The following is a 12,499-nucleotide window of genomic DNA, read 5'->3' as shown; positions in this document are numbered from 1 at the left end:
CTACCAATGCATTAGCAACAAGTACGAAAAAATTAAAATGCATGCCTACATTTCTCACCGTGCATTCCCAGAAGTGCATCCAAGAATGACAGGCTAATTAAAATGTGGGTCTTCCCTATACTGCCAGCAAAATTGGGAACTGGAAAATTTTGTTAGTAGCATTTCCCTGTTTTCAATTCACATTGAGTATCAATTGCCCAGTTGAAGTTTAGTAACTCAATCTGTATATTAAAAAAAAAAATATTAATTTTTCTTGATACTGGAAAACAACATTTCCCTTGTAAACCCAACACTGCAGAATTACAGAAGCAGCCAAGAGGTCAATAACCAGCAGGGAGAGCAACAACACAAAGCACATTGTGTTTCAATTTATAGGAATAAGCGGCCTTTCCTCTCTTTTCTTCCAGATATTGGTTTTGCTATCTCTTTTCATGATAGACGGTCTATCCCTTTTTTTAGCAGAAGGGATATCAGACCCATGACTTCCTGATACAGTTTTTCTTCTTAGACCTTCTTCATCATCCTGTTCTATCACTGGCCCGTTCCCTCCATCCATAATGTGCCTCACAGCCTGGTCCTCTGGAGTGCAAACAGTGGTCCCACTTTCACTGCTACTCAGATCCAAATCTTCCAAGTAAAGGATCTTAGAATGTGGCATATTTTTTATGAAAGTTTTCTCTCTCTCCAGTTTCCTACCAGGATGATGCTCATTCATGTCCACACCAGAGTCCAGACTGGTATCATTACTCTCCGTTTTTCTGCCCTTTTTCAGATCTATGAAAGAATGCCTCACTTGAGCGATCGGTTTTCCATCCAGGGACACAAACCATGCTCGAGGGTGCGGAGATGGTTTTCCTTTAGAGAGTTCCAATAATGTTTGTTCTGAAATACCTTGAAGTTCAGATGAAAACGGAGTCATTACAACTGCTTCATTCAGTGTCCCAGGAACAGAGACAGACTCCAGTAAGCTATTAGTGTACCGGCCCCAGTTTGACGTTTGAGAAGGTAAGCCCTCTTCACTATCTAATGTACTGTTTTCATCTCTGCAGACAGAAGGCTGTGGATGAGAGTGCACTGGCATCTTCGGTAATGTTTGCATGTAACTGTCGCGATTCATGGGTTCCATCATGGGGCTATATACTAACTGTCCTTTTCTTGGCAAAGTTGCCGATTTAGCAGGATGCAATTGTTCTGGGGAGTGGAAAAGGTCAGAGGTTTGAAGAATAGCAATAGGTTGATTATAAATATGCATTAGATGTTCTGGGATATGGGAAAGCCCGTACATATCCTCCTTCAGGGAAAGGTATCCATTTTGGTCTTGAATGTCCCTAGGAGCCTGGGTAATAGTACTGTTACTATGCTTCGGCTGCTGTAAATGCCTAACTCCAGCATTAGGCTCCAACGAATGGGCTGCATTTCTTGACTGACCAGTCTGACAGGATGACTGATAAGAAGTATCCTCTGTGTAGATTTTAAAATTGTCTCGTGATTTTCCATCTCCTATGTCTATGGACATCCTTCTTTGAGGGCTGTATGAAGAAGTCTTCGGTATATATAACTGTGACTTATCCTCCAACTTTAAAGACCCTTTGACAGCATTGATGTGATTTATGTGAGTTGTCGATGTTGTCTGGTCTTTTTTTATGATCTCCAGCTTAGTTGTATTTTTTTCCTTCTTTCGTGCCCGACCACATTTATCCCTATACAAAAGAAATGCAAGGTGACTGTAGAGCATACTAGGAAGTACAAGACTGTTGACTACCAGAGCTGAAGATTACATTTTGGTTAAGAAGTTATAGTGTAATGTGACGTCACAAACTTAACATGAAGTTCTGTAATAACTGTAATTTTTGAAGAAATATTAGGGTTCACATTATAGTTTAGCTAAGGAAACAAGTCTCAACATCCAAAGACTATTTTATCAACCTTAAATTCCATTCACGGTGAGCTTATTAGAGCTTCTCTTTTTGCTTACCTGCAGTAACAAAGAAGAACAGCAAAAAATCCTATGATAATGACAACAGTACCTCCCAGTATGGCTGTAAGGAACACTGTGTGATAGGCTGTTATGTCCTTGGAAACCGCACTAATAATGGATTCTAGATTGTCAAACAAAACCAGACAAGAATTAGTTCTCAAAAACAATAATTCCACTTGACATGCAGAGCTATAGCTAATAAATTCAACTGTACTTTTCCAGTGATTTTGTGTTCCTATGGCACTACTTTCATACTTCCCTTTTCACCTTGCTATTTCAGCAAGCTATAAAACATACAAACAGTGGTTACAATATAATGGATTTCCAAAGGTTCATCTCAAGTACTAAACTCTTACTATGACATCTACTCAATTCCAGTCAAATTACATCTGTATTAGCTGTCCATACTGACTTAGAAACATGATGTACATTTTCTATTTAGTGCTTCCGTCAGAAAGTGCTGGTTTTAAATTTTTACATCATTTTTCTCAGATAAGCATCCCTTTACATGAATTTGCAAAACATGTAACAAGTCTACATAAACCAGAATCCACTGCGACCGTTTTACCCAAGCCTAATTTTCTTGTTGTATTTCCTCCTGCCATACATGATCCTCAACAGTAAGGGATACAGTCTCGCTGATTTTTAGTTCTCCATAGTCACAGTTCCCTTGCAGTCTTCTTCCAAAAGATGGCGATAGTATAAACATAAAAGTTTAAAGTCTAGACTATTCCCCCTATAGCATTTGAAGTTTTAGGAAATGTTTATATGCACAAAAGCATACTATCAGGATTCAAACAAAAGTCATCTAACTGCTGAAACTGCACATCTTTTTTCTTTTTCTGTTGTTAAACAAAGCAATAAAATTGCCAGCCTTGTGATACATTATTTGCGTTACTCAGTAATTTCTTTGCCAGCTGTTGCAATACCTCGTGTTCCAGGCAGTGGAGCTGCTATCCAGTAGCCTAAGTGTTGAGCAGTGTATGTCCATACTAATTGACCATCTGCTTCCTTTACCATTCCTAGCCCACGGCTTACCCAAGCACCTAAAAAAAAACAAAAACCAAAAAAAAAAATCCCAAAATATTGTACATGCCATGCAGGATTCTTCTATACCTCAAACCGTTAGCAATTAAACTATTACCAAAAATACACAAGGTCACAAGAAAAACTGAAACTTCTGACCTATGTGCTATTTATTACACAACTTTAGCTAAACATGCAAGTCGCCTCTCTTGACAATTTCATCGCAAATACCCTTGCGTGGACATTTACTTTGAAACAAAGCATCAACATTACTTACCAGAATTAATTTAATATAATTCATTTTCTATTAACAAACGTCTTCGGTAGATATGGACATAAATTATTTGAAAAATCCTATTATACGAGCTTAAGCATGTATGAAGGCCAAGACTAAAAAAATCAAGATGAAGGTAACTGAAGCATAAGAACAGAAGTTTAACATTAGCAGCAGCTGGTGGGAAAGCATTTTAATCTAATAAACTACAATAGGATAAACAATGTATGTCTTGAGTGCTTCTCTCCTTCTCCCTGCCCCAAGGCAGTAACAGTTCAGTTAGCCAAAGGAAGGTCTATTGTTAGGACACAGATTCCATGCCATCTGTTTGGCAATGCAAAGGACAGGTATTACGGTATGCCAGCTTCTACAATTAATAAAGCATGCAGTAGAAGAGATAGAATTATACTTAACGCACTTGAACAAATTTATTGTGGGCCATCTGTGAAATTCTAAAGACAGAAAATCACCTCATACAAACAACCTTACATTTTCAAACTGCAAATACTGAGGAGAGAACCACCAGCTTTTTTAAAACAACAATAACCAAAGTATGCAAAAACGGTAATTCATATAAGCCCTATAATTTCAATTTTCCTCCAGGACCCTTCTTTCAGCAAAGGGAAATGTCTACCAGACAGGAGGTAAAGATGAGTACTTGACACATGTCACATATGCGTGCATGCACAGACACACACACAGACACACAAAATATTGTTTGGCAGTAAAACTTGCAGCCTTCTCCCAGTACTTGTGATGGCTGGCAAAGGGGAATAGCAGCAGCAGCCGCCACCTAGAGCCCTGAAAAAAGTTTAGTTTTCTCAGTTACCTGGAAAACCTCTTGTCTAGACTTAGGAGCAAGACCAGCCAGAAGAGTTTTCCGTCCCTAACTCTCATATGGAAGTAACAACAACATATCCTCAAATTCTCTGTCCTGTCAACTCTCAGGCAAGATGTCACTAAACTGCAAAACTATTGATTTACAAGTCTAGGGGGTGGGTTACTTACAGGCAGATAAAAACCAACACAAAACACCACATATGAAAGGCAAAAAAATATCTAGGTCTCCAGAAGTTTCACCTTGACTGAACAAATCTATAATTATGAAGCTATATAATCTTTGCTGTCCTGTCCAGTAAATTTTATCTTCCCCCGATATACACCACAGAAAATAGTATGTATTAAGAAAAACATTAAAATGCAATTTATGAGTAAGCACACATTCTCTATGATTTACTGCCATTCGAACAGAAGGATATTGTTCCCAAGTGAATGCTGCAATGCAAACTTAGCTTTTCTGTTTGTTATTTCTATTAAAATCCACAAAGTACTTTCAGTAAGAATAAGGCAAAATATTTAGTAAGAAGGAAGACACATTCAATATATATTAACAAATTCCGCATTTACAGCAGCTGGAATATAATTACGAAGCTCATTTTCCAGAACAGTCTCAGTACTATTACACTTCAAGTAACTCCAGGGAACTCCGCAAGAGCAGACATCTGAAAGTGGTTTCTATCCTTTTTTCTAGTGCATATGGATCAGTCTACACAACATCAAACACAGGCCTGTTCCCTTATCACTATCAATACTGACATGGAAGCTCTGATTATCGTTATGACATATTACCCAAGGACTTCAGAGTTTAAAAGTGTGTGTCAACGTATTGCTGGGGGCAGCCTGCATGCAATATCTTGGATGCCAGAGCCTCATTATTCAGTGCAGTAGTAGCCCTCCATTCAGCTCACATCAGGGCCTACTGCTACTTATGGACACTCCCGAATGCTTGCTGGAGAGCTGAGGTGTTCAGTTGTCCTCAGTCTCGAGAATCTTGGCCAAGGAATGCCTTGCTATTACTCAGTTACCTTAGAAAAAAGTAGTCTTGCACATGTCAGATCAAAGGTAAAAATAAAAGAAACATATTTAAGAACAAACATCCAGAACAATGAACACAGTTGCAAATTTTTACTGTAGAGAAGAGATGAGGAAGTGGAAGAAAAAGTGGAAGTTAGAGTTATGCTCAAAATGTCTCTCTCCTTCTCTAATGTCCTCCTCGCCCTCTCCCTCAGCAAGCAGCAGCGAAGGCTCCAAGCGAACATTACACCTCAGTGAGCATCCATCACAAACAATTTACCTTTATGGAAACTCTATCAAAATATACCCCATTTGAGCAGAAAAAAACAACTGTCTTAATTGGTTTCATTGGGTCAGCATGCCATGCTCCTGCTCTTGCTCAACCCTCAAGGCCAACATGCCTAAGTAGGTATATGTTGAGTAAGCCCCTCAACACCCATGTACACACCTTACACTGGGTTATATTGTAACCTAATCCTGTGCCAAGCTGCTCTAGATCTGTCAACTTTTTGTTTCAATAACATTGTTGACCTAGTCTTCTGTTTAGTGAGTCTAAACAGCTCAGTACAGGTACAGATGAGCACAGCAGCTGGCAAAAGTGGCTGTGGCAGCAAGAAATTAAACCCCCTTGCTCTATTTCTCCATGTCAGACTAAAACCTCTTCTTTGATGAAGAATGCCACCTCTTATCATGCATTACCCCTCTGCAGTCTTCTAGGTGTATAGGCAGACTTAATCTTCTGCATCAAAACTTCTTCTATTCACTTTTTTCACCAAGAGACAACCTAACCAATTTTTTATTAACATGTTCTTAATTCAAATTAACGTTCCCCAATTGTTCTCCATTAAAATGATCAGTTTTTTTCTTGAATGTGTAAACAATACTTTGTTAGAGCTGGTTCCTCTCCTGTACTTCCAACAGCTGAATAACAGCTTTTTGCCTTAACGAGTGGTGAGTGGTGCGGTCGACACACTCGAGGGAAGGGATACCATCCAGAGGGACCTGAACAGGCCTGAGAGCCCATGTGAACCTCATGAAGTTCAATAAGGCCAAGTACAAGGTCCTACACCTGGGTCAGGATATTCCCAAGCACAAATACAGGCTGGGCAGAGAATGGATTGAGAGCAGCCCTGAGGAGGAAGACTTGGGGGTGCTGGTTGACAAGAAGCTCAACGTGACCCAGCAATGTGCACTAGCAGCCCAGAAAGCCAACCATAACCTGGGCTGCATCAAAAGCAGCATGACCAGCAGGTCAAGGGAAGGGATTCTCCCCCTCTTTTCCACTCTGGTGAGACCCCCCTGCAGTACTGCCTTCAGCTCTGGGGCCCCCAACACCAGAAGGACATGGACCTGTGGGGAGAGAGTCCAGAGGAGGGCACAAAGATGATCCGGGGCCTGGAGCACCTCTCCTAGGAAGACAGGCTGAGAGAGTTGGGGTTGAGAGTCTAGAGAAGGCTCTGGGGAGACCTTAGAGTAGCCTTCCAATACCTGAAAGGGGCCTACAGGAAAGATGGAGAGGGACTTTTTTCAAGGGTATGTAGTGATAGGACAAGGGGCAATAGCTTTGAACTGGAAGAGGGAAGATTTAGATGAGATATAAGGAAGGAATTCTTCCCTGTGAGGGTGGTGAGGCAGTGGAACAGGTTACCCAGGGAAGCTGTGAATGCCCCATCCCTGGAAGTGTTCAAGGCCAGGCTGGATGGGGCCTTTGAGCAACCTGGTCTGGTGTGAGGTGTCCCTACCCATGGCAGGGGGGTTGGATGGAACTAGATCATCTTTAAGGTCCCTTCCATCCCAAACCATTCTATGATTCCATCTAAATGGAGCAAGTGTATGTAGCTCATTACTCACTCTTGACTAAAATTAGACATGAAGGGATGACAAAAGTTTTCGAATGTCTAAACCTCAGCCTCCTCTTCCCATGCATACTGTAAGAACTATGTTGTTCCCTCTGAAAACTCTTATTTCCCCTTCACTTCACTTTCTGAATTGCTTTTGTTAACTGAAGTAATATCTACTCCAGTTGTAGCATCAAAGGATCTTTAGAGCTATACTCCAGGAAACAAAGCATCCAGATCTTCAATTCTGACTTGTTTTCTTTTAAGAAGGGATTCACAAAATTACCAGGCTTAAATTTTATCACGTACAATGTACGTTCCCCAAATCCTGAGCCTCCCATGAAAATAAAAATCCATTACATGAAAAGTTTGTTCAATAGAAATACTAATGAATTTTACCAAAGCTTTTTAAACTAATGAAAGCAGGGAAATTTTGAACAATTCAAGCTATTCAGTCAAAAAACAATACAGAACTCCTAATAAAGTTTTTGACTATTTACCACCACCTCATACAGTAGTGCCATCACTTTTCCATGGCATACAGTGTCATATGCCCAAAAAGGCAGAATAACAAAGAACTTAGCCCACTTACCAGTTTTCATATCAAATGTCCATGCAGGTATAGCATCTCCTGATTTTACAGTACTTTTGGGAAGAGGAAGTGTAATCTGAATAGGACCATTTACTTTCAGTTCTTTCCCAGTCAAAAGAACGTTCACGCATATTGCAGCAAGAGGAGCTAATTCCATGCTTTTGAAACCTGAATGTGAGAAATATCTTGTCTGTAATTGTCCATTCATACTGTAATTTGATGACAAAATAGCTAACCTATGTGAAATACAGATAATATAAAATTTTTTGTATAATTGTAATATACATAACATTGAATCAAAATGAAGGAATATGTAAATAGGACTGCTGCATTTCTCCTTAGTTGAACAGTCCTCTCAAACTTTCCTGCAAGGATTAACTTTCTAATTTGGCAGTTATAATTAACTGAATAATTAATCATGAGGCTTGTCAAAGCACTTAAAGGAAACACTGCATATACAAAGCTTTACAATGCAGCCTGAAAGTTTGTTTCCTTTGTTTTCCTTACACTATTTTGCAAATACTCCAGAATGCACAATATGACAGGATGGTGAAAGAAGCTGAAACAGAATTGGTAAGTACCAGAATAATGTTAAATCTACGCAAGACATTAGAAGCTGGTTGTGAGAAAACTCCTGGTGCATTGGATATCAATTAGCTTCCACCTACCCTAAAAGGAAGTCTATTCCTTCAGGAGAATATGAATAATTTAAAACACATGCCAGACAGATTGAAAGGAAAACTCGATGGGGAGAAACACTGCTTATTCTCTTATGCTTTACATTTAAAGGGGTGAAAAATAAATAAGAAAGGTTTTAAAATATGTAAGTCAAGACATCAATATATATGATGATTTTAATTCAACGAAAATTAAAGAGGAGAGCATGACAAGTTCAAATAAGCCATGTAGTGGCCTCCTCATGCACTACAATGAATTTAAGAGCCTCATACCTTCAGGTCCACTGGGAATAGAAAGAAAAGAACAAAAGAAAGATGGAACTGCACACAGTACCATCTATCAGACATTACTGTATTTATGCAAATAAATTAAAAAATCTGATAGAATGACAAATACTAAAATATCCAACTGCATATGAACAGAGTTATGACAGCTCATGAAATCACTTACTGCTTCTCCAGTGAAACAGATGCACAGAAAAAATTATTACAATTGTGCTCTGTATACACCGTGATTACTTGGTTTCAAACAGCCTTACGCAGATTAACTGTCTGTATGCCAAACTGGAGCTTCCATACAATCTTTATGCTAGGGGTAAAGCTCCTAGAACCAACTATTCTAGTGAAAAATGCAGAAAACCCCACAGCTGAAGTCAACTGCTGTGGTTTCACCAATTTCTTTAGGTTCACCTAGTTTACACTCTGGCCATAACCATATTTTTAAGGTGTTTAGTAAACCACTTCCAGTCTCGTGACATCCTGAACATATACATACACACTCACACACACACACACACACACATATATATATATATATAAAGCAGACTCTGAAGGAATATTTCAGTGTAGTAACATATGTCCTCATACTACATGGAACAAGACAAAGAGTAACATCACTTACCTGACACTTTTACAGCTTACTCCTATAGAATAAAGCTTTGTGACTTAATGCAATGGAAGCAGGTTCAGGCCCTTTTAATTTAAGCATATGTTTTTCTGAAACACTGTGCACTCATATGCATTATAATTTGAAGATTTCTTCTTTTTAAAAAATTCTTAAACAACATATTTACTTACCTGATTTATTTAGAAGAATTCCTGTTGTATAGAGAAAGCTGTCCACTTTCAAAAATTGCTCTGGCACTGTCAGATAGGCTGTAACATTTGTAATATGGTGATTTGTTGGAAGCTTTACTAAAAATTTTGGAAACTGTACACTTGGTTGAGATTTGGCATCTGTAAAGAGTAACATTTTGCCTTAGCAATGGTAAAACATACAGTGTTTTTACTACTGTTCAGAAATCCGTTTAGCATAACAACCTGTTTTCACCCATTTTCTGCATGGTTCGTGTATTTCTAGTCTAGCACTTGTCACAGCCACACATATAGCTACACAATTAACTGAAAATCTGTCTTTGAGTACATAGGTATTATATGAGAATACGAACATGCTGAATTATTTTTTGTATGTGTACAGATGGTCACAAAGTGCTTAGATTATGGTCTCCACACACTGAACTTACCAGACAGTTTTCCAGTAATTAAGACAGTATCTTCAAACAGCCATATATTAGCTTGACTTTGTGGGAACAATGAAAGAGTCACAGACGAGTATACTGTGAAAAATAATAATATCTGTTACACTGTGCAACCGAAAAAAAATCCTGTAAGATCTCCAATTCTGAAGGAATAGTAAATAGACCACTTAGAAAAAACAGAGTATATGAATACTGGATAAATAAATTACTCCTGTTGTCCAGAGCAGGAATTCTAGCGGTTAGGCAAGAAGACCTCTGTTGTATGTTTGCTACTGTCTTACGCCTTCTATGGATTAACAAGTGGCTACAATTCTTAACAGTCCATCTCTTTTTAAAAAAAAAATAAAAATCATGTAACTTTAAGAGCATGCAATAGTTAAACAGAAAAACTTGTGAGGAAATACTACTGAAGGGAATCTACAACAACAGATTATACCTGTTATGCAGGATTCAAAGCATTGGCGCTCCAGGAATTACTAAAGACAACATGATTTTTTTGTCAAAACACATTATTTGCCCTTCATAAAGTCTAGGAAAAAAAATTCTCAGAATACACTTACAGTATCACAATATAACCTACTTAGAGTTAAAAAGGGCTATTTTCTGTTTCACAATAATAAGAATTTTGACAAGTCTAACAGATCATTCACGCTTACATCTGCATTGACAGGCACAACCTCCCTTGACCGACTTCATTCAGTCATTTTCAGTTGACAGTAACTACCCATACTGCTGAGGAAGACAGAAATTTAATTACCGACAGATACAGTTTAATAATAGGACTGTAAGACGCTTACGTACTTGGCATTCTCCCAGTCTTCCAAGGCAAAGGTGTTAACATGTAGCCATCCTTGTATGATACTATAGTTAAGCTTAATCCTAATTTGTAGGGAACTTTTATTAATACTGCTCCATTGTTTCCAGTAAGAGTAGAATTTGTCTTTGTGTAGTTAACAAACACTTCTACAACCGCTTGTCGCAGGTACTGATGACTGATGATGTCATTTACTTGAACTTTCAGTGTAAAAACAGATCCTATTAACAGAGAGAAGAAAACAGAAGGTCATAGTACATCACAACAAAGGACTGTAACTTAAATTTGCAAAGAAGTCCTAGAGTTTATGCCTCAGCTATTCATCCACTGTACAGTGGATCTCTGTCTCAACAGAGGGTAACCTCTGGCCAAAGGGAGGGGTAATCACACAATTATATACCACAAAGAAGAAGGAAGCAAAAAACCTTGAGGTGGGGAACAAAGATACCAAAAAGTGTTTACCAAACTCAGCAAATATACCTAATCAGCTAAAAAAATAGAAAAAAAAAAAACCACACATACCAAACCAAATTTACAACGCAATTCTTCCCCTTTTCATTTAAGCTTGAACAATGCATCTGTGACAATGTGAGATTCAATGTGCCTTGCAAGTGCCCTGCAGTATCACACTGATAATACAGATGGTCTTGTTATCCAAGTGTAACCCTTGGCTTGGGTCACACATTTAAAGATGCACCTTTAGTTTCTAAAAACAGAGAACCTAATGTCTACAGACTGTGTGATAACACATTTATTTTTACACGTGTAAAATTATTATGAAGTAATCAAATGCATCCACTTTGACTATTTTAATTTCCCACCAGATTTACACTACTGGTCTAGTTTTCACCTTTCTGTATTGCAACTTCTAAATCATATTTGTCTACTGCTAATTAGACCATCTGACAATCCTTTGTGATACCTAGTGTGTTGCAGAGATCATAATTACAGTGACTGAGCAGTATGCTGAAAAACAGTAAGTCTGCTTGAACAACAGTCTTAAGATGCTGTGAATTACATTCAATTCCTCTCCCATCTCAATTGTAAATAAACTATTAGGGAGTCTTTTCATAAGCAGCAGGTACATGAAAACGGACAGAATTCCATGTTATTTCCAGTGTGAAATTAAGTTATTATCAGAAATTAAAATATCTATGGACCACTGTTCAAATAACATCAATTATCCAGTATTTTGGTTACAGATATACTACTATTCAACACCACTGCATTACTTTATACCCAACTATTTTCAAATACATTAGTTACGAATATGAATTTCTATTTAGGTCAAATGTCAGGCTAAGTTTGTTTGAAACTTATCTATATAAATTTGTAGTTCAATTTCATTATGTTATCTCCTCTATAATTGAGATTGACATCGCACCAAGAGATTACTACTTTTGACCTTGATTTAAATGAAAAGGCCTTGAGAAGCCGAGCGCAATCCATCAAAAAAACCCAGTACATACTAAAGACATCCAAGTTAGGTCTCTCTGACATAAGTATTTCTTTAGATCTATTGTATGCATGGAGTATACCATATATTCAAGCAAAAAATGACCTGCACACAACAAAAGCTACATTGGCCTCAATTTATTCCTATTTATTGCGTACACAGCAAAAACTTAGCAGCCGTGCCAGTTTGATTCTCTACAATGTTACAGAAAAATCTACATGTCCTTGTGCAAACAAATACATACTTTCAAAAAAAAAAAAAAAAAGATCCCAGTGGTACTCAAACACACTTGACTGAATTAAACACAAAATGTACAATAATCTTAGAATAATGTCATCAGTCTTTTTTTTCCTCATGCATGATATTTCAAGAATAAATTGCTTTTAAATTGCTGTTGCTAGAGGGTTTTTTAATTCACATAATGATTAAAAGAAAATTTATGTCATGTAAGC

General features: G+C 37.9%; 1 protein-coding gene across 1 annotated transcript; it reads right to left on the bottom strand.

Annotated features, from left to right (window-relative positions):
* Window positions 1-224: 224 nt before the first annotated feature.
* On the bottom strand, window positions 225-10,806 carry FAM171B (family with sequence similarity 171, member B). Its single transcript, XM_009696293.1, has 7 exons — window positions 10,579-10,806; window positions 9,763-9,855; window positions 9,317-9,475; window positions 7,563-7,730; window positions 2,908-3,024; window positions 1,976-2,099; window positions 225-1,700 (listed from the first exon to the last, which is right to left on the bottom strand). Exons 1-7 carry the CDS (start codon window positions 10,616-10,618, stop codon window positions 365-367), a joined length of 2,037 nt encoding a protein of 678 aa, XP_009694595.1. The 5' UTR covers window positions 10,619-10,806; the 3' UTR covers window positions 225-364.
* Between the last annotated feature and the right edge of the window lie 1,693 nt (window positions 10,807-12,499).

This window comes from Cariama cristata, unplaced genomic scaffold, assembly GCF_000690535.1.
Source record: "Cariama cristata isolate BGI_N322 unplaced genomic scaffold, ASM69053v1 scaffold43462, whole genome shotgun sequence".
NCBI classification, from domain to species: Eukaryota; Metazoa; Chordata; class Aves; order Cariamiformes; family Cariamidae; genus Cariama; species Cariama cristata.
Note: the sequence above shows the minus strand (reverse complement) of the source record. Positions and strands in the feature narration are given on the sequence as shown.

What these genes read in the sequence shown, in the direction of transcription:
- FAM171B (XM_009696293.1), bottom strand. Translation starts at nt 10,618, where the DNA reads ATGTTAACACCTTTGCCTTGGAAGACTGGGAGAATGCCAA. An exon ending in GAAGACTGGGAGAATGCCAA is followed by an intron (nt 9,856 to 10,578) that starts GTACGTAAGCGT and finishes TATTTTTCACAG; the next exon opens with TATACTCGTCTGTGACTCTT. An exon ending in TCCACTGCCTGGAACACGAG is followed by an intron (nt 2,100 to 2,907) that starts GTATTGCAACAG and finishes TTGACAATCTAG; the next exon opens with AATCCATTATTAGTGCGGTT.